Source organism: Falco cherrug, chromosome 9 (assembly GCF_023634085.1).
Source record: "Falco cherrug isolate bFalChe1 chromosome 9, bFalChe1.pri, whole genome shotgun sequence".
Lineage (NCBI taxonomy): Eukaryota > Metazoa > Chordata > Aves > Falconiformes > Falconidae > Falco > Falco cherrug.
Window position 1 is genome coordinate 53276191 of NC_073705.1, and position 22289 is coordinate 53298479.

Consider the following 22289-nt stretch of genomic DNA (forward strand, 5'->3'; position numbering starts at 1 on the left):
TCTCTGTCCCATATAGCATCTGACATACTACATAATAAGTTGCTTCACGGAGAAGCAGTTTGCCAGCTGCCTGGGACTCCTCGGTGCTCATGGTACAACTCTTGCAGGAAAGTAAATGGATGTCAGAAAAAAGTCAGGAGGGGAAGACATCAGTTTCACAGTATTTGTTAGGACAGACGTAGCTCTTTGAACTGCAGGTGCTTTGGAGGCTCACACAGAAGCCAAACCCTTGTGGAGCCATCAGAAATGGGGCTCAGGCGCCACCTCCGAGTCTTCATTTATTGCCGGTGCACAGATCCTGGCAGGGCACCAGCACCCTACAAACTAGCAGGAACCAACATCTCTCATCACGTCTGATGATCACTGCCAGCGGTGCGAGGGGTTACGTGCCACGAGGACGTTTGTGCCTGCCTTTCCACAGCAACTTGCACTTCCAAGCACAACAGGACCATCCTCCAGGGATAACCTGGCTTGGGGTTAGAGCTGCAGGGAACACGGCTGGGGCCAAGCACACACATAGATAGATAATATTTTTTTTATATATGTGTATATATATAAATGATTCATTTTTTAAAAAAACAAACAACTGTTTAAAGGAGAGCTGTGTTTGGAAATGTGTTAAGACAAACGAAAACCTCCCAATAACAACCATATCATAATTTTACGAGGCAGGAAACAGAAGGGGCAAGAGATAGCGAGGGCTCGTTTCGCCATTGCCAGGGATGACTGCAAATTCTTTCAGGGCGGCTGTCGCTGGTGTGACAGACATCTTCTGTCTCCCTCGCGGCTCCCCAGAGAGCTGTGTGAAGGAAAGCAATCTGCTCAGCCAGCACACGCACGCCAGCACCAGGGCTGGCCCATGGCTCGGCTTCCCGTAGATGACTCAGACAAGCCACCAAACCCAGCGTTCATACTGCCGCGAGGCACCTCGGCACACACCACCCCAAATCCTGCGGGAAACGCTGCCACAGAGATGCCAGAAAGCGGTGGACACAGAGGTGGGAGATGGCAAGTGCCCAGCTCAACACACAGCAAGGTGCCCTTTGGAGAAGAGTTGCACCAGACCATGGGAGAGGAAAACCAAGCAGGTGTCTTTTCAACACACAGCATCTCTGGCAGACTCTTGTTTTGTTGAGAAAATCCGTTTTTCTCACCTAATACATCCAGCCAGACTCTCCTAGTGCCTTGAAAAGGGTGAAGCCACCCATTCCTGCCGAAACCAGCCCAGCTGGGAGGACAGCTGGGGCCCAAGCCACCTCCCGTCACCCTTGCAACACGGCTCATCTCCCAGATTTTTTAGGCGCAACCACACCAGAAAAAGAAAAGCAGCTTTTTGAGAAACCTCCCAATTAATGGAAAAATCGGATCCCCACCATTTCTAATCACAACCTGCCGGTACAGGCACGGTCCCCCGAGCCGCGAGACCGAAAGCACTGCGCCGAGGAAGGAGAGCAAGGAGATTAATTAACAGGCTGTCAGAACAACTGCTGGGATGTCGGGGCTTGGATGTTGTCCTCCCTGGGCTGCTGTCTCATGTGGAAAGGGGTTACAAAAGCTGTCGCTGGAAAGCACGCCCAAGCCGTGCACTGAAACAGGAGGATGGTGATGTCCTTGGCTTACAGGGCGCAAGGGTGGTCAGAGATGCCAGGCAGCTCCCCCGGTACCCAAACCCTCCTTGCTCGGGGTGAGGAATTAGAAACCGGCTGCTTTGCACCTCACCTGCCTCGGGACGCTGGGGATGATGAAATGACACATCATCGTCACCCACTCGCTTGAGTATGACCCACTGGGTTTACTGCCAGTTCAAAGGCAAAATGGCACAAAGCGGAGCGTTGGTGTGTCCTTAGGAAGAGCAGAAGGATTCTCATGGTGCTGTGGCTTTTAAAAACTGTTGCTATTTCAACAATAACTGTGTTCATGGTTTGGTTTCTGCCCAAAGCTGAAGCCTCTCCGCTTCAGTGCTGTATCAGTAAATAAGAAGGGGAGTGATACGGGCTCACCTCCCCTTTCCAAGCTATGGGAATCGCAGAGAGAAAAGACAAAACCAGGATTTTGAGGAATTAAAGGCTATGTTTTCCCAAGTATTTTCCCTCCCAGCAGAACTTTTAACATTTAGGTCTCTTTCTTAATTAGCCCAGTCATGTGGCCATGTAATTGCTTCCAGGAGTGGCTCCCTCCCCTCCTGCCTGGCCTAAATATCCCTCCTGGTATGAAGAAAACATTTCTTTCAGGTCAAATTATTTTTATTTTGATTATGGTACTGGGTTTCAGGCCTATAAACACATGTGGTTACCAGCAAAGCAAAAAAATTAACCGATCCGCTGCCGGAGTCAGATGCTGCTCAGCACCCAGCACCCCGAGCCCGGTCCCCAGCTCTGCTGTTAGCCCCCGGGGACTCACAGTGTGCTCCGTGCCTCAGTTTCCCCATCTGCAAAGTGAAGGCTCTGAGGTCTACTGGAAAGCCCAGTTTGGACACTGGGTTTCCTTTGCTTTGGATCACGAAGACCCCCGCACGCAGCCGTTCATACCCCGTGTAAAGCCAGCGCAGGGGACATGTGCAGCCACACGGACACTTTGCCATTATTTCAGCCTCCATCTGAAATCACCTGACTTTCCAGTCTCGTTCCTAGAGAGGCACTAAAAGCAGCCTGGGGGAAGACACAAACGTGCAGGGTTTTCTCAAGCACACTTATCCCCCACCTCCTAACTGCCCACCAGGAATTAGTTGGTCTCCACGGCATTCCCGTGCCGGGGAGGGCTCTGACCGTGCCCCACGCCCCGAAAGCCCGCCCCACCAAAGGCAAGAATGCTCACCAGAACTTGCCTAATCCTGCTCGTCCCTCTGTGCCAGTCCTCCCACGCGGCGAGCAGCCTGCCAGCGCTGCTTTTCATAACCGAATAGCTCAGCCAGCCCTGGCCCTTGCACGGCTCCTGGCTTCGCTTTCCTCCCCCCCTGCTCCAGCCCTGCCGCCCCAAGCCCGGCAGCGCATCCCTGCTGTGGGACCCGGCTGGGTTTCCTCCCAGGAGACCAGGGATGCTCCACAGGACATGCCTTGGGCTGGATCCCAGTTGTGGATCCTTGGCGGCGGCGGCGGTGCTAGCAACTGCCGGGCGTTCGGCAGCGGCCTCGGCCACCCAGCCTGGACCAGTGGGCAAGCAGGGATGGGAGAGGGGGTGCCCATCACCCTGGCTGCCACCCGCGCTGGGGGAGGTGCTGCACCCAGCAATCCCTTTCCCGTCCCCGCAGTGCTTGTGCGTCACAGCACAGGGCTCTGGGACCCTTGCTGTACGGTACCAGTCCTTGCAGAGGATGAACCACCCCGACAACTATTCTCGTCTAAACCTGAGGGTAACACAGGCTGCTCAGGTGTTGCTTTCTCGCTTTGGGAGGATTTTTTGATGTGGAGGACAGCAGCCAAAGAAAACACAACTGTTCCTCAAGATGAAGGTTTTCCAGGAATACGGAAGCTGCTTACAGCCATACAAATGATTAGATTTTTGTCATCCTTGGGCCACCCGCCCATGCCAGGGCCATGGCTATCCAAATTATAAATGTGTACCTGGGCTCGGCATCCACCGGAGGGAAAGGGAAGCTCCTCTGACCCCCTGGGATCTCCTCAGCCAAGGCCTTTGTTTCCCAGCTGACAAACCCTCCCCCCGGTCTGACGTGATGGAGAAGCTGGCTTTGCCTCACAGCATCCTCGGAGAGCAAGGACGGTGGGAGCTGTGCCGGGGGTGCTGGTGCTGGTGCCAGTCTCTGGTACCCTGTGGGCAGGGCCACCAAGAACCCCCCACGGTGGAATATTTTGGTCAGCTTTGCCATCTGATACAGCTGAGTTTTGCAAAGCTTATGGGATAGGATAAACCTAACTGCTGAAGCGCTCAGTTGGGCCTGCTGGGATAACGAAATTAGTTACCTCTGCAGTTGTAAGCCAGCAATTTCAGGCACATCTACTGCAAAGGAAATGCTTATGTGTGTGTCTTGCGTCTCTGGGTGAAGGTGTCCATCCCTGTCCTCCAGGAGCCTCACTGGAGCAGCTGAAGGCGGGAGATGCTGGGAAACACTGGGCCAGCCCATCCATGAGCTCTGCTTCAAGCCTCCAGGTCCTGCTGCCTCCTCATCGCGTCCCCTGTCCCACACAGGGCAGGGATGTGAGGTGGGGAAGGACTGAGGGAGCCGAGAACTGCACTGTCTGTGGCTCCTCGCCCACCATCCTGGCTTTGTACCACCCTTCAGACCTTCTCTTCCCAAAAGGCGGAAACCAGAGCCCGGACACTCTCCTTTCCCTATCCACTGCATGAACCTTCTACACCAGCAGAGAAAGCACCTGCAGGCAGCCTTCCCGGAGCCGGTGACCTCCTGCACAGACCCCAGGCAGCACCAGGAGTGCTGTGGGGAGAGGTCCTGCACCTCTCTCCTGCCAAACAGCTCCTGCCACACAGCCCACAGCCCTTCTCCTGAAATTCGATTACCAAACACAGCTGCTCCGGGGACACGCCGCGGCTTTTAGCACCCTGGTTATTTCGTAACCGCGAGCATTTGTTCGCGCCGTCCCCGCTTCTCAGCCCGTTTCCATTTGCTGCTTCACTTCCACGTTTCCACTGGCGGCTGAAAATCATGAAGCTTATTTCAGACGAACCTGGCATGTGGGATTTAAGAAAGGCTTGCAAATGGTTAGGGATTTGCAGAAGAGGTGACACCTCGAGGCTGCTGAGGGAGGGTCTAGCCCTTGCAGGGACAGAAATCAAGAACCCATTGGGAGCACACGGTCTGTGGGAGCCAGTGACCCAGCTTACGGTGGTGCAGAGCGGTTTCCCGGCAGGATCCAAGCCTGCAGTGCTCCCTGAGGATGCTCCAGGAGGGCAATCTGCCAGGTCTCGCTGTGCCTTTATCCTCCTAAACCTGGGTCTTAGACGGGTTCGTGTCAGTCTTTCTTTACCCATGTATTAGCTCCTAATACACAAGTCCGACACACACGTCTGACAGCCAGATGCTGAGATTTGTTAAATCCTTTAGCCGCATCCTTACCCGTGCTGGGGGCACTCCTATCCTGACCAGGGTCCCCGTTGTGTGGCCATGGGATGGAGAGCCGTCCAACGCAGCAGCCGGGTAGGGACTTGGCGGTCAGGGCTGCCCTTGTCTGGACTCTGTGCTTTGCTGGGGCCAAGGCCAACCCACAGAGGTGGGCTCAGAGGTGCAGGATGCGATCCCAGCCTGCGGTTCACTTCCTCAGAGCAGGGACCAAGCCAAGCATGCAGCCATGCTGTGCCTGTGAAGCCTCGCACAGACCTTGGCAGGGACCTGGAAGGGCTTGAGATGAGCTACAGCAGGTGCTGAACTCCCAGTGGGCACCAAGGGAGCCGGGAAGGAGCACCCATGGGCTCACAAGGCTGGAAGAACAGCTACAAAAGGAGGCTTCCCAAGCCCTGGCACAAGCCTTTTATTCCCCAAAGCCTGCAGAGTGGAGCACTGGCAGGAAAACAGCTGGACACAATGTCCCATCTGCTCAGTGCTGGGCTGGGGCTGCATCCCTGCCAGCGGGGTCCATCTGGGGGTCTGCCCTACCTGCCCCACCACCTCCGTGCCCTTCATTGGCAAAGGCTGGCAATTAAAGAGCAGAAAATCACAAGGAGCCTTTGGAAACAAAAAAAGGCAAAAAAAAAAAAAAAAAAAAAAAAAGGCCTCATTGGCATTTGCAAGGATAAACTCATTAATTCTTTTAATGAGGGATCAAAGCCTCGGAGCCTGCCATGGCTGTTCCCTCGAGGAGATCGCTCCCCGCTCCTCCATGCTCCCCCTTGGTGCCCCGGCGAGCCGGCCCAGCATGAAGTATGAGCAAAGAAGAGCAGATGACTTCTGCTCTGCCCTCCCAGAGCTTCTGAAACGCTCATCTTGCCACGGCGCGAGCACCGCTCGGAGACGGTGACCATTGCGCAGGCTCTCAGAACCGCCAGGCGAACGAAACCAGTCCCATCCCTTTGATCTCTTCCCTTTGTTCCGCAGCGAGAACTCCAGCAGATGCAGGCGGGGCACGCGTGTGTCATACCTCGCAATGCACTCCATGTTTTTGACTCATCCCAAAAGGTCTTGATAATCACTCCTGAGGTGCTGAGCAGCTTGTCCAGAGGGATACGATGGGAATGTCCAGCCTTGCAAGACCAAACCACTGGCCACAGCAGGCAGACACCCCCGTGGGCAACCAAACCAAGGTACCTGCTGGCACGGGCACAACCGGCTCCGCATGCACGGGTATCGCCTTGGGTTTTGTTAGCTGCGTGCCCACGCAACCGCGCGTGCTACTGCCACGTCTCTATGCCGAATTGCCCTGATGCAACGAGACCCAGTGACACCCAGACACGGCCCTTTGCAGGGCTCCTCATCAACCTTGGCACACATGCCTGCATGCGTACGCAAACCCCCCCGAGAAGTATAAACGCAAGTCACGCTTTGCATTTCCAAATGCAGACCCCACACACGCCGTCAGAGGCAATGCGGATGAGCATTCCCCTGGCCGCTGCAGGCACGCAGAAAGAGGAGCAGCCCATTTCCCAGCCCCGGCACGTGAGCTTGGGGCCGCATCCTTCCCCCTCTTTCCCTGGCTGCTCCACACCGTGGGCTTTCAGCCTGGTCAGCCCTTTGCCCACAGCTGTGGACCTCCTCCCACACCAGTGGGTTATTAATGGAGACTCGAGAAAGCTGTGTTTGTCAGCGTGCGGTGGCAAAGGCAGTTTTAACATGCTGGTTTTGAAGCAAGGAACCACTTTGCTTTCTAGTTTTGAGGCAATCTGGGTCTTTTGCAGGCTTTGGTTTGCTGGGAAACTCCCACGTGGGCTGGCGGGACACCCTGCATCACAGGTACAGGTCAAGCAATGAGTAGGGAGAGGATCAGGAGGGGGCAACTGTGCTAATCCAACCTGTGGCCACCGAAATATAACACGCATAAGTTGGTTTTACTGCCCATCCAGCTCATTAGCTAATAAAAAAGCTTAGTGTACTAGATGCTGCTGGTGTGGTTTATCAAAAGACGAGAGCGACCCTCCAACCCTCGTATTTTTCCCCTGCTATCACCCAAATATGTGATTTCCTCATCCTTTTTACCCTCCAAGCTCCTCTGGAGAAGGAAAAGCTAAACTCTTCCTCCAACTCCACCACACGCCTTCAAACACCCCCTGTGCTGCCAAGCATGAAACGCCATAAAATATCATGTTCTTGTAAGTGGGGAAAACACATGTACAGTGTCGGATGCCACCCCAAGGGGAGAACCCCCACGGCTGTTTCTCCACCCCGCTGATGAATAGCTGCCAGCAGTTTCCCTGTGAGCAAGGGGCTGCCTTGCACCGGGCGGACTCGCTGGCCGCAGCTGTACAAGGAAAATCAGGACAGATGCTCCCGACACGGGATGAAGCGCCGCAGCACTGCACACCAGGCCGACGGCATCAAACTGAAACCACAGGGGAAGATCTCTGGCCAGCAGAAGGTGACAGCCCACCCCAGGAGGTGCCCAGGGCAAACCCCCCCCCGCTCCCACAGCGGGAGCCTTCAGGTACCCCGTTATCTCCATCCCACACAGAGCTGGTGGTGTCATTGACTTGACGGCTATACATTATCGATGTGGGAAATGCTGACTCATGAAACTGCAGAAAAAGAAATGTTAGGAGTGAGAAACGGGAACGCTGCTCACGCAGCCTCTCGCTTTGGCTCTCATTAACGCCCAGTCACCCGGTCCTGCCGCGAGAGGACTTGGGAGCAAAATCCTCCCCGATCTACATCCCAAATCTGTTACCTGGCTTCGTGTGGCAGGCTGAAGAGGGAGGTTGTGCTCTGTGTTTGCAACTGAAAATGAAACACGGTAACGTCTCCAGAGTGGAAAATCACAGATGCTAAGAGCAAGTAAAGCCCATGGTGGTACGAATTCAACCCCTGACGAAGCCAGGGCTAGGTGCCTCGGGGTGCTGACTTCAGCAGGGCAGGGGCTCCTCTCCTGAGCTCAGAAATGAGCTCAAAAAAACCCCCGCAAAACGTATTTCTGCTGGAAAAGCGTGCCAGGAGGAACCGATGACATGGTGGAACTTGGCGCGCAAAAATCACCGCAGAACAGAAACGTGGGAATTTAGTAAAGAAATCCATTTGGAGGGGAATGGGCATTCTGCTCACGCAGAAGGATGCACCTCCCCGTAACAGCCGTGTCACTCTGCGTGCCGCAGACCCGCCTCGGGAGGATGCCGAAGGGTTTTTAGCGAAGCACAGAGAACACCACCACCTCACTGCCGAGCCGCGCCTGCAGGGCCCTCGCGGGGCTGGCCCCGCCGCAACTTACCTGGGTCATCTTGGCGAGATCCAGTGAGGGCCGCTGCTCCTGAACCTCCTCCGGCCTCCGCCGCTTCACCCCGACCTTTTTGTCGTTCAGGACGCAGGGCTGCGAGCGGCTTCGGGAGAGCCCGCCGGCCCGTCGCCCCAGCTCCGGCGTGGAGGCGGGCGTGCTGCTTGCCGAGGGCGGGCAGTACTCCGAGGAGGAGAAGCGGTCGTGCGAGCAGGAGAGGGACCTCTGCATGTCCACCCGCTCTCCTCCGCGCCCGCCGGTGGCCGGTTTCCTCGGCTGGCACCCCAGCCGGTTGCTGAGGGCGGGATGCTCGCAGGAGAGGGGGTTGGACCGTGATGGCAGGCTGAAGCTCGAACTCCTCTGCATGGTGGCAAAGCCGTTGGAATAGCGTTGCACGCTCCCCCCACTATAACACCGCCGTTTCTCCACCGGGGTCCAAACCTTCGAGCCTAAGGGTCTCCACGAGGTCCCGCAGCTGGACATTTCATCGGAAAACGAGAGCGAGCGGCACTGGCGCTTGCTGGGGGGGGCTGAGGGGTTGCTGTGGGGGTCGCTGAGGCTGAGGTCTTTGATCAGGTTGGTGACAGAGCAGGTGCTAGCCGTCTCCCTCGGCCAGCGCGAGCCCTCCTCGCCCTTGTCCGACAAGCAGTCCCAGATGCTGGCGCCCGGCTGCTCGAGCTGGAGTGGACATTTCCTGCTGAGATCTCTCCATCTGTCATTTTCTGGTTCAGAAAGAAGAAAAAAAACACCCAAAAAACAACACACATGCACAGGCATTAGCATTAATTAATTCTGCGATTCGCTTTCTATGTCCATAAACAAAAAGAGTAGCATATGGGATGTATTCCAGTACAAATTAATTAACTCTTGGAATATAGCTTTCCGAACCGCCAACAGAGCGGCTGCTGCGGTGTACACGGAGAGAGAGACAAAATTACAATTGCAGCAGGAACAGAACTGCTAGAAGAAGGCAAAAACATGCCTTTGCATATCCGGATCGCACTGGCTAAGTGAGATTCAGCAGCATAAAATGGTGCGGCCATTGCCTCATCTCTGTGCTAAGTCATGTCTCAGATCCATGCGGCTGGTCCTGGGCTCCACAATCAGTAATTGCCTAAGAGATGCACAAAAACTGGAAGTGAAGAGCACAAAGGTGTAGCAGCACTGGGGTGAGATAGACCTCAGGAGACAAAACCCCAGACAGGAGATGAGAGAGCAGTTGGGATGGTCCTAACAGAAAGGGGAGTGCTCCCTGGGCACCCAGCTGCCTGCCTGTGGTAGCACAGAAATCCCAACAATTTCCCCAAAAAAGTCATCAAAGCCTACGGGAAACCAAAAGCCATCCTGATACCCGTTGGGCTGTCCCGCTCTCAGCCGCTGCTAAAGTGTTGCTCCAATGAAACCCACTTACCCCCACCGAGGCTCTGAGCACCCCTCCCACACCAACCCAAAGATAACAAAAGCGGGGGCACATAATTAGCTGTGAGATGGCTGATGCTGTCACAAATGCACAATAAACCTCCAGCAGTTCTTTGCAAGACGCTGTTCGTAGGCTCCTGTTGTGAGGCTCATCAGCCAGCTCCCCTCCAGCTCCCCAAGCTGGGCACCCAGGTGCTCTGGCCCAGGGGCCCCCTGCCCGGTTACCCACACGGAGCAGGAAGGTGCTGCAGAAACCTGGGCAACCCGGGCTTAGCGTCTCCTCGGGGCTGCCATGAAAATCCCAGGAGTACCCAGCACAGCCAGCTGTCCGCATTTCTATAACAAACCTAATGCTGAAGCATTTATTTAAAGGGACAAATCACTTCACAGGTTCACTTTTGTAAAAAAAACAAACAACAAACAAACAAAAAAAACCCACACACTTTTTTTAACATTTTCTCCCTGTTTCGCTCAGCTTGTTTACACCAGAGTTTGTTCCTCCTGCAAATTTGGCTTGCATTGACAGTCTTCCAGCGCAGCACAGCAAAAGGTGGTGGAGACCTGCTGCAGGGTTTTGGGGCCAGCATAAAGACACTATTTATCAGACGGGTTTTGCAGTGACTGGGTAAAGCTCTGAGAAACTTGCACCTCCAGAAGCCACGTGGCTACGGGCAGCTCCGCATAGGAAGCCTGCAAACCCGGCTACAGCTGGGTTCAGAAATCCCACTGATGACCGTGTCAAAAGAGGATTAAGGGCGATGATCTCATTCCCACACATGGTCTTGCTGACCAGAACAGAAAAAAAGCAAAGCATCATCAAGGTCTGGCTCCCTGGTGCAGGCGAGCGGGGCTCTCTGCAGACACGCCGCTGACGCTCAACAGGAAAACCATGGTAGGACAACCCCATCGGCTGCTGCAATGGAAAAAAGTAATCACCCAACAGACTTTCTCCGGTGACTGTTTTTGTCGTCGGCTGCTGCTGCAAACAAAGGCAAACCGTGCTAGCTAACCGTCGCTGCGAAGTTTCGTATGATCGTATCTAAATCTTGCGATATTTCGGAGGGGGTTTGGGGTTTTTCCACTCTGGCAACTGAAGGATGAATCGAAAGCGGTACCCAGCCCACAAGCTGTAGGTACCAACCTGAGAGGGAAGATGCAACGGTGCAGAACGCTTCCGAACAAGGCTCGGTTTCAAGTCAGGAGGTCAGATTTGGGGCCCCTTACACCACTCTTGGCCAGTTTTCCCATTTCTCCCTGCCACCGTAACAGCTCCAGCCACAAACAGCCTGGCTCTGCCCTCAATAACCGCACGGCATTTTAACTGTTGCTGCCCTCATTTTAATAAACACAATGAAAAGGGAGAAATCTGTGCTAAACAACTACATCTATGTTTAGATCTTTATTATTTTCCCTCTGTATTCTCCTGCCAGCAGAGAGATTTCTTGGGTCAGGTCAGCAGACAAAAGAAACAGAAATAGAAGCCGATTTTTCATGGCAAGCTGCCACGATCCTCTGGCCGGAGACGTCACGCTGTACAAAAGGCCTTGGTGAGGAGGATACGGGACACCTTCCTCTTTCACCCCTGCTTTGGCACAAACAGCTATAAATCTTCCAAACCTTGCAAAGCAAACGGTAATTACGCCGCTATCCCCAGCGCTAGCTTGGGGTTATTTGCTTCTCCCCTGGCCCCGCGGGAGCTGATTTGCTGGCAGGGCAGGGAGGGGACCCTGGCACAGCTTGTCCCCCCCGCTCCCCGAGCACCACTGATGGGTCCCAAAACACCGGGTGACCCAGAAAATGTTTTTTTCAGCGCAAACAGAAAACTGTTCGCCCCTAAACAACCTGGAAACGGGGTAGACTAAGGGCTGAGGGTGGAAGTAAAGAACTCAGGAAAGCCTTATTGAGGAAAAGCGGCTGGTTTTCTGTTCAGTTTTTTAGGGCTAAGATTCACATCCTGAGCGTGCTGATAATGATAATTGCAGTGGAGCCATTAATACTGCTGCACTTAAGCATGTATTAATTCTCTTAAATTATAAACCTCAGCCTGGTTTACCCTGAGGCATCAATTTGTTCCAGGATAAAACCCACCATGAGAAACCCTCAGCTTGCAAGTGAGCTGCTTTGCTGGAGAACTCTCCTTTGCCTATTGGAAAAAACCCAGAACATTTCCAACCAGAGCACGATGTAAGTGTGGCACGAGGGGCTCTTCTCCTGGTTAAACGGGCCTTTCTTGGCTGTTAGCATTCTAGGATGAAATAGCACCTTTTTTTTTCGATTTTAACTTAAAACTGCAAATACAAACACTTCAGAGTCACTTGATGAGCACGTCCAGCAAATTTCTCTTGAGATGTTTCAATCTGCAAATCTGTATTTCCAGGGTGAGCCAACACAAAGTGAATTTTCTGGCATCTCTTTGGTTGTGAAATAGCTTTCCAGCTCCCAAGACACAGGGGGTTGTTATCAGCAGCCTGGGGAGGACTGAATTTCTCGTCCTGCCCTCTCTGGCCATGGCAGCAGGAGCCTGAACCCTCTTGCAAACCACGCACAAAGCAGTAAGAAATTCAGACAGGCAGAAAGCAACATTAAATTCAAGTTACAGCTGCGGGCTCCCAAGCTACCCAGCCTCAGGGGACCCAAACCCAAACTATTTCTGCTTTCCAAAGCAAGGCCGCGATAGTTAGCTCCGATTTCAGCCCTGGAAAGGTCAGTCTGAGCCCCAGCTCCCACATCACCGCTCCAGCCTGCACGCCATCCCACCACCCTGGCTCTGGGACAGTTCGGTGGCAGAGCCTTGTCCCTGGGATGACAGGATGCAGCCCCGCCAGGGGTGCTCCAGGGGGGAGATGTTGGGTGTCAAACAGCCGGAGCACTGGGGGTGTGGGAAGAGCAGCCGTCGCTGCAAGCCACAGCATCTGCTCTCCGTGCAAGGCTAATGCCACACCAGCATGCGCCGGCAGGACTCGCTGGGCTGGGCAAGCAGCAACACGCCCCAGCAAGCCCCAGCGTGTCCTGGCCCCTGGCTGCCAGGCCATCCTCACCTGGTTTATTTCCCCCCTCTCTCCAATTTTCAGAGACAAGCCAGAGGCCACCTGCATGTGAGCACAGCCCAACCCACCCTGGGATCGTCGGCAGCATGCTCAAACACGGTTGGCACCACTGGCTGTTCCTAAATTTCCTTTCGGGCAAAACCAAGACACTGACTTTGAAGAGTGAACGTGACCCCTTAACAGCATCCATCTGTTCTCCTGTGCAACCTCCACAGCACCAAAGAAGCCCAGTGATCCAGGGCACGAGGCACTCGCGGGCTGAAGTCACATCCCAAAATCAAGGAGCTGGGCGTCATCCTCCAAGCATCCCCGAGAGCTTTGCACAGCCCCGTGGAGAACAGGGACCATCCTCGGAGCATCTCAGCCAGGCTTCCAAATGCTGAGCTCCAGGTGTTGCAGGAGCAGCGCACGGCCATGCCAGGAACCTTGCAGCTTCGGGGTGGCCATGGGCTTTTTAAACGACTGCTGTGCTCCTCTGGTGACACAGAGTAAATTTTAATGACCATGCTCATAACCACCGAGAAGGGTGTAAAATGAAAACGCTGACACAACTTTTAACTACAGCGACACAAATGTGCTGCTATAATATTTTTACAGTTCTTTTTTATACATAATGCATGATCCTTCTGCTCAAGTTTCCTCTATGTTCCTTTCCCGTGAAATAATTTACATTAATACATAATTTATTATGGCAACTTGTAAAGCAATTACGGTTTTCAATCAATTTTGCTTCTCCTTTTTGGCAGATAAATCCTGTTTGGATCCTAACCCAAACATTTCTCTTCACACAGGTGCGCATCCAATTCCCTTGTTTTACATGTTGTTCAAGTCAAATTTCAGTCTCCTGGTCCCCGTGCACAGGGGGAAGGCAGCCTGCATTTTCCACTGCCCCCTGTTTATGTTCGAGAGATGATTTCTAAATGTGGAACAAATTTAATGGTTGTAATTAGCTGACGGCAGCGCCACGGAGCCTTCTCATTGGAGAAGTAAGATTAAAATCCGATGCGCGGAGCTGTGCTTCAATGGGAAACGAAAACAACAGCCCCCAAACCTACCGCTGGAGAATAAACACACCAGCGAGCTGCGGGCTCCTCGTGCCAACCATCCGCATGGGGGAGGGAAATTCCCCCTCTCGACGGCAAAGCGTGCCCTGCTCCTCAAGGTGATCCTCTGCCGAGGCGTCCCCGCGCCAGCTATGCCTTGCTGGCTTTCCCCGCACGGCTTTTCTCTTCGCGGGCTGACTGTGCTCGAACGCCCAACCAAGACGCTGCTCTACACTGGTGGCCTTTCCAAAGAAAAACCCGAAATCCCCGGAAATCCCAGTTCAGAAACAAGAGGCGCGTGAGCCCTGTGGGTGCTTTCAGGACGCGATCGAGGGGCATCACCCACCGTGGGCTGGTCTTTCTTCTGGCCCCTTTGCTTTCCTCTGCCACCCACACAGGGTGAAAAGCATCTTCCAGGTAAGAGGTGTGCAATGATGAGACCCAAGGCTGCAGCCCCCCCGGCACGCTCACCTCTTGGACCGGTGGCCTTGCCAAACCGCGCTGGTGGAGGAGCGTGCTGAAGGACAGACAAGCTGACCTCTGCCGCAGCGCTCTCCAAGGCCAACTTCTGGGGGTGCTTTCCACGGGAAAAAGCAAACGACTGTTAATTTGAAAAGAGCACTTCACAGAGGATGTATGCAGGATCCATCCCCATGGGCTCAAACCCGTCCTCCTTCCTTTCACAGGCAGGGCTGTGCACGCAACGCCCAGCACTCCGGGACTCTGATCCTGCAGCCAAGGCGACTGCACTCCCCAGCACCATGTCACAGCCTCAATAAAACCCTGCCTGCAGCTTGCCTCAGAGGTAATTTCTTGCTTACACAGAAATCAGGAGGCCACAGTTGCTGGCACGCACCCACTGAGGTTTTCATACAACACTGAACTAGTGCAGCCTCACGCTACCGACTTAGATGCTGAGTACTTCTTATATACCTGCTAGGGAAAGGCGAGGTGATGCCACCAATGCCTTGTTAAAATACTGTGAATTTTCATCTGCCATCCACCCAAAGACAGGAAAATTTCAACAGAGGAACTCAAAAGTAATGCCCCAACTTTCTACTACGCCACCTTATCTCTCTATCACAGTCACTGATATTTTCACTGGGGACATGTGATGGAGACTGCAGGAGAAGGAAAAGGAAAAAAGGAGGGACCCCCCCCCCCACACACACATCTAACAACAGCAAAATTCTTAAAACTCCCAGGTGTTTCAAGGATCCACCAAGGAGAAGGGAAAAAAGAAAGTGTTATATTTATAATTTTAGGCACTTTTAGGCACCTTTAATCTTCCTCCCAGCAAAGGGCTATATAAAGATAAAACCCAATCCTTTTAGTAATATTCTCATCACACTGACAGAGGTATTTCTTACAAATCTAAAAATCAAAAGATTATTTTGGTTGCTTTGAGAAGTGGATCTAACATTGCATCATTTGACTTATCAAGTGTTTGAGTTATATTCCAATCTACAACTGATTTTCAGGTTCGTGCAGTGTACACGGTATCCACATCCCGAAGGCATGCGCTCCAGTTTACTCTTTTTCCCCACGTCATGCCACAGGTGAGCAGGACCCCAGCCTTGCCACCTTGGGCCAGCTGGGTTTCTTGGTCATGCTGCGTTACGCACCCCTTGGAGCTTTGACTCAACTTCTTCCTTCTCCTTCCTGGAGATAAACGCTCCTGAGCCGACGCTTGTGGGAAGCTCCAGGGTTTGGATGATGCTTTCCCTGGCATCCTGGCCAAGGCTGGGCTTCCCTCTACCCCACTGTCCCATGGCCGCTGGGACCAGCCATGAGCTATCTTCCTGCCCAAAGCTGCCCTCGCCCCCAAAGCCAACCGGGAAGACCCTGTGCGAAGACCCTCAGCCTCTTCTGGCTAAAATCCCATAAAATTCAGCCAACTTCCCTCCACGCCCCCAACATCGTACATGGAACTACGAGCCTTTGCCTCTCACTGGCTGTGCTGCCAGTTCAAACGTCACTGTGCTTATTTAGCTCAGTGCTTTCCACCGACGGGGACCTGGCCCTTTGACCTGAAATATTCCCCCAGTTTTGCATTCGGTGCCACCATAACCATGGGACTTATTTAAAAAGTCAAGTAAGTTTTGACACCGGATTAGTCTGTGATTGTGGCCCACATGTGGAGGCACCAAGAAGAACGCTTGGGAAAGATGCCTAAAATTAAACCCAAGCCATCCGATGCCCTTGCATGCTGGAGAGATTGGCTCCTCTTGACTGGGCATGACGAAGACCATTGCATGGTAAGCTGTGGTCAAGGAGGTGACATTCAGTCCCCTCGGAAAGAGGGCAACTTGGCAGCCGAGGAAGACCAGCCCAGTGCTACAAAACTGCAGAAGGCTTTGTAAAAGCTCTTGAAGACAAGCTGCTTTTCAATTAGGTGTGGACTCTTCCTATCTGTTGAAGAGCCTGCCAGCGCCACAGTGCAAGACAAGACCATCCGACTGGGTTTCTTTGTTCCTCACTCACGTCTGACAGGCAGCAGAAAGGGAATGGGCTGCCTCTACCCCTTCTTGACTTTGAAGCTTGCAACTTTCATCTGAAAAAATCCAAATGCTTTCCATCTTCCCCCACCCACCCAATGACTGGAGTTATCAGAGAGCTTGGGAAATATCTCCTGTCAATGCATTTGCTTGGCTCCCATTAACGCTAATGAGTTGTGTCCATGAAGAAAAGGGGCAGCCTCTTTGTCTGCAAAGTATTGGCTTTCATAGCAAGTAGCTTGGCTCGAGTTTGACCTACGATTTTAATTGGGTTTTGAGACTTCGCCTGGTGACTGGCTCCCCCCTACAAAACCCAAAGAGCACAATATAACAGCACATCCTCCAGCACGATCGGGTTTTGCTTGCAAGCTCTGAGATAAAAGGGATTAAACATCCTATACCATGGCTATTGTCAAAGGTAAAAATAAGACATTCTCCTTATTTTTTGAGTTTTCCTTTGAGCTTTGAGTCCAAACACTTTGTTGCCAAGTGGCAGAACGTTTTAGTGATAATACTGATATTCCTTACTGGCATCGTGCAAACAGTCGAGAGCCGCAGTCACACGCTGGATACTCAAACACAGCCTCAGACCCAGAACGCTCATAATCTCAACTATAGGAGTTACTCTAAAAATAAGCAGATATCTCAAAGGGGAGGGGAAAGGAGAGAAGCAATTCACTCAGCAACAGCAACAGGGCAGCACAACCCCCTCCGTGAAGGAGAGCGGCACGGGCATGATGGCCACCACTAGCGGGTGGTGGGCTGGGTGCCCCTCCGTCCCCGCTGTGTGGGGCAGCTGGGTGGCTGCCCACCCCACGGTCTGCAGCAGAGCGTTTTTTGGAGGCATCCAGCTAGTCCGGACGTCTTCCCACCCATCACTACAACGAAGCGGGAGCAGAGGTAGAGTAAATACAGACAGAAGTTTCTGTTACTTACCCATCACGCCACAAGAGAAGAGGGTAGGTCCTTGACTCATCTTTGGAGTGTGCTGCAAACAACCAGAAAAACTATTCACTTCTCGCAGACTTGACCGGGGCACCAGAAACCACCCTGCCTCCAGCCCTGGCAAAGCCACACGGCACCCAGCGGGAAGGAGAGCCTTGGGTGCCCACCACGGCCCCACTGCGGCAGGGACCAGGGGGGCAGACCCGGTCATCTTCCCTCGATTAAATCAAATTTAATTAAACACTGCGGAGAGTTGGTGTCAAGGCCCAAGCTTGCAGATGGTGGGTCCTGCAGCTAGTCCTTTCCCATGGGAATAGCTGCAGCCAGGTGCCCAGCCCTGGGACCCAAAACACCGGAGAAACTAAACTAGGAGCTGCAAGTCAGCAGTAATCCCGCACTGGGCAAGAAAGCAGCAGCAGTGGTATCTGAACCCCATCCAAGCCCATTAAAGCCTCCCATCTAGGTACAAAGCAGCTATTTAGTTTTTCAAAAAACATATAGTGTGTTTCTAAGGCAAGGCGCCCTCACCCCAGCACTTCTCGGGAGTCCATGTTCGGATTGTGCTGAATTGCACTAAAAATAGGGGGAAATGCCACTGCATGGGCACAAAGTAATCCCAGTTGCTTTTTACAGTCTTTTTTCCCAAGAATCTTCCTCTTCGCAGCGTAAGAGGCATCATCGGACTTCTAAAAATAGGCACAGACTGTTTTAAGTACAATAAATCAATATGGCCCTGCAGCTACATCCCATTTCAGCTATGTCTGCAAAAACACTCCTTCCTGCTAATTGTTCTTTTATTACCTCCCAAAACATCCATATTCTGCTTCTGAAGTGTCTCTCCTGGCAACGCCACCCCATCTGACCGAGGCTTCACATCATTTGAGGGAAGCACCAGCATCACCCCCCTTGTTCATCTGCACTGCCACAGCTGCATTTTAACTGCTGTTAGGCCACCGCATTCGTAAATTCTCTCCCGATCCATGCTTTACACGTTGCCTGCTCACATAATGATGACGATGATAATAACAACCAAACACTGGCACCTCCCTGTACAGAGCAATCCAGTCAAAGGATCCCACTTCATATACAGAATACTGTAAATATTGAACATAGAGGGACGTGGGGGCAGAAAACAACGATGGGGTGCGGACAAGAAGAAGGTAAGTAAGAGCTGGCCACCTTCTGAGGAGCATGTGCCACTTTTCTTCTAGGTGAAGTAAGGCTAGCTCTATCTGTCAAGCCCCACCTCATGAAGCAGCAGGTAGAATTAATGAGGAGACAGCAAGCACAGGCAGCTGTCTCCAAGGAGTGGCCAAAGCCGAGCAAGGATGGAAGTGGGACAAGCCCCAGAGAAGGCAGCAGTTCTCACACACATCTGTGTGCCAGCCCCAGAGACCAGTTACTGCCTCAAACGTGGGAGGGAGGAGAACATCTTCAGGTGACATATGTCCCATGTTGAATATAATTACCACTCTGTAAGATGTTCATCTTAACACCAAATTGGGAACTGAACCAAACGAGCCCATGGGGTGCTGGTAGGCAACACTGCCCCGCTGCTCAGGCATTTATTTCCTTTACGTTTTGCTTTTTGGCCTTTCCCAGGAAGTCAAGGCAAAAACTCTTGCTTTCTTTGCTGGATCAGCCTTCTTGTATCTGCCCCAATCCAACAGCCCGGACAACCTGGCAATCCAGCTCGTGTAACCGGGACTATCGCTGCGCTATCGACCCAGCCCCAGAGCTGCAGGAGGCACTGGGCAAACACGCGAGGGCAAAGTTTCCCGGTACAGCTCTGCACCTCCGCCGCCTGCCATCGGACAGCCCGGCTGCCCATCCCTTCCCCTAGCACCAGAAGGAACCACTTCTCACCCGCCTCCCTCCAGCCGGTTCCCCCCCACCTGCCCCGCACACCTCCTGGGGCACCGCCGGCGTCGGATGCTCAGGCTCCCGCCTCGCCCCGAGCAGCAGCCACAGGAGATGCTGCCTTCCTAGCAGGAGCCAACACTGAAGCAATGATACTTTTCTAACGTATCAATAGCCTTCCTTCCCAAATTTCACCCTTTTAAGGCAGGATTTAATGCTGCCTCTGGCTTGCTCGCCTTCTCCTCCACCACGCGTTGCCAGGGCAGCCTGCCTTTCCTTTGCCCTGGCACGCTGCGCTATCTGCCCGGAAAGCCCAGCCAGATAGTTTGTCATCCTCGGCAAACTTAGGCATTTATACTTCTTTTATGCTCAAAACGCCCATTTATGGCTAATCCTGCCAGCTGCATCCTGCTGTGTTCCTGCACGCCCTTATCTGAGACGCTCAGCGCACCCCGCGAGGAATAGCCTTTCAGTCCAATTTCTTCTTGGACTATGACATCTCTCCTGGAGGACCGAGGAGTGAATGTCCACCACCAGCCTTGCTCTGGGCTTTCTCAGATGGCTCTCCATCACCCCACACCTCTTCCTCCTGCCCCTGCTCCCCTTGCTCCGACACTGCCCCAGACAAGGCATTGCCCCTCATGTGCCACTACCATAGGTATGCTCAGCCCCATGGGCTCACCTGTCCCTTGTACCATCATTCAGTCTGTTTGCTGCCCCAATTTGGTTGGTTTTCTGTTGTTGTTGTCTTCTCATTTGGTGTTGGCTGGATTTGCATCTCTCCAGGCTGCCAGTGAGACCGTTAAGTACCACAGCACTGCCCTTCGCCATTTCCCACTTAATCCTGCTCCCCACTTGCTCATCCTTCTATTAATGATGAGCATCTGTTCGTTGTTGACAAAGTAACTTCTTGCCCATGTTATTCATGACAGTGATTTTATTTTTTTTCTGCTGTTTATTCCATTGCATGCTTACTGAAATTCACATATGCAAAAGCCACAGCACCCCTATCATTTACTAATCACCTGCTCCTTGGATATTAACGCAGCGCGGTAGAAACCAGTGCTATACACCACCTAAAGATCTGACCCTGCAGCACAAAAAAACCCCCTTCTTATAAAGCTACAGCAAAGCTCTCAGCAGCAAAACAGTTTCGAATAAAGATTTCACAAAGCTTACCAGCTCAGTCCTGCATGTTACAGAGTCAGCACCTTTGTTTTCCCGAGTTTTGGTTAAGATCATCACCATGGTAATGCAGCCCTGCCTCGGAGTCCATCAGGGTCCAGGCGAGGGGCGCTGGCAGCCACGGTCTGGCGAAGCTCCTCTTTCAGTCCATGTTCCCCCGGGAAAGGCTCAGCCCCGCCGGCTCCTGGGGGGATGCGCAGGAACAGGCTCCCAGCGTGGAAATCTCCCTGCGTGCACTGAGAGAGGGGAAGGGTTTAAGGGACTTGCCCGGGGGGGCGGCGGGATGGAGGGGGAGCGCGCTGGGCGAGGAGCAAGCACTGCCCAAAAACCATCCCGACGGTGGTTGCTCCAGGGGAGTATTTATTTTAGACTCTTAAATATTGCTGGTGTTCCCCTGCACCTCATCGGCACAGAGGTGTTTCACGGGACGGGCGCTGGCACGGGCTGTTGGAAGCACGCAAGGTACACAAGGCAAGCCAGAGGGACAGAAGTATTTCAGGCAAACAAACAAATAAATAAATAAATAAAGTTTCCTCTGAATTCTCTCTTTGAAGAAGGGAACTCATACCCCTATATCGAAGACACGAAGGCTTTGGAGAGGGGCTTGTTAAAGCCCCGAGGCTGATCTCTCAGAAGCCCTTGCCCCCAGACCAACTGGGAGCAGATGTCCGGCAGAAAAAGCCTCTCCAGCATCCTTAAGACTGTGAAATCCCCTGGATGCCCCTATCCCCCCCCCCAGCTACTCCCTGTTTCCCAACCCATGAGGAGCCCTTTGGGGAAAAAAAACAAGGCAAAGAGTTGCCTGCAAGGAAGGAGAGAGCTCCCTGCCCTGAAATCCCCAGGGCCACACCATGCCTCTTGACCCTTACCTATTTCTCTGGAAGTTTCAGGCAGGAGAAGCCAAAGGCTGCACAATGAGGAGTGCATATTGAAGAACAAACTGCGAGCCAGGCTCATACAGCACCGCACAGACCTGACCCTCAGCCCTGCCTCACCTCCCGGCATCCTCTCCAATAAACTTATTCCCATAAAAAAGCAGATAGATTGCAATTCAAATCTGATTATAGAAATCAGCGTTTTCCCCAAATCACTCCTCTAACCTTCTTTCGCTACCAAACCCACCGTTTGGGTGATTCAAAGAGCATAAAACACTGATCTTGTAACGTGCAGTCAAAACCCAACTGCAATATTTAAGGACAGTATTTGAGAACGTGCCGCTAAGTACTAAACCCCATTACAAACTGCTGTGGCTTCTTGTCCCAGCTCGTCAATCACCTTTTCTTTGTTTACTTGGATTAGAGCTCACCACGGTGTTAAGGGTGGCTCATTTGAAGGCCAGCTGGCTGGTGAAGAAAAATCACCTTCTATTATTTTGTGAGGACAAAGTTCATCCAGAGTGCAAAGCCCGGATTGGGAATCAATAAATTTTCCAAAGATTTACTGTTCCCAAGAGCAGCTGGTACAGTCTCCAGCTTCTTACAGGACATCAGTGGGCTTATAACATGCGATTTACCAGTAGCTTCATTATAAACCTCTGGGCAACCTAATGACCAAATGCAAACCGTCAACTAGAAAAGTAAAGCATTTCTGACCATCAAAACAACACATAATTTGCAAGCCCAGAGCACATATTTATCAACAGAATCATAGAATCATTTGGGTTGGAGAAGACCTTTGAGATCATCAAGTCCAACCGTTAACCCAGGACTGCCAAGTCTACCACTAACCCGTGTCCCCCAGCACCACACCTGTGCAATTTTTCATGCAAGGAAAGCATGACCTGAGGGAGGACGGGGTGGCTGGAGGACCAGCTGACTAACACAGCAATGTGTGCCCGTCTCCACAGGACTAAACCCCCCCGGGTGATCCTGCAGGCAGCTCAGACAGCTCTGCTACAGCACACAGAGCCCTGAGGTTATGCTGAGAAGCCTCCCCCAGCTCCGTGCTGGGGCCAGCTCGGGGACACCACAC

At 52.8% G+C, this 22289-nt stretch overlaps 1 protein-coding gene across 2 annotated transcripts in view; it reads right to left on the reverse strand.

The window, feature by feature from the left end:
- FAM53B (family with sequence similarity 53 member B) overlaps positions 1 to 22289 on the reverse strand; it is a 54450-nt gene that overhangs the window by 14667 nt on the left and 17494 nt on the right. For both annotated transcript variants that reach the window (XM_055721354.1, XM_055721355.1), the window contains exons 2-4: positions 20313 to 20554; positions 17265 to 17316; positions 8319 to 9043 (exon numbers count right to left, since the gene is read on the reverse strand). In XM_055721354.1, coding sequence (XP_055577329.1) covers positions 8319 to 9043; positions 17265 to 17316; positions 20313 to 20381 — 846 coding nt within the window. In that variant the 5' untranslated portion in view covers positions 20382 to 20554. The remainder of the gene's footprint in view (positions 1 to 8318; positions 9044 to 17264; positions 17317 to 20312; positions 20555 to 22289) is intronic.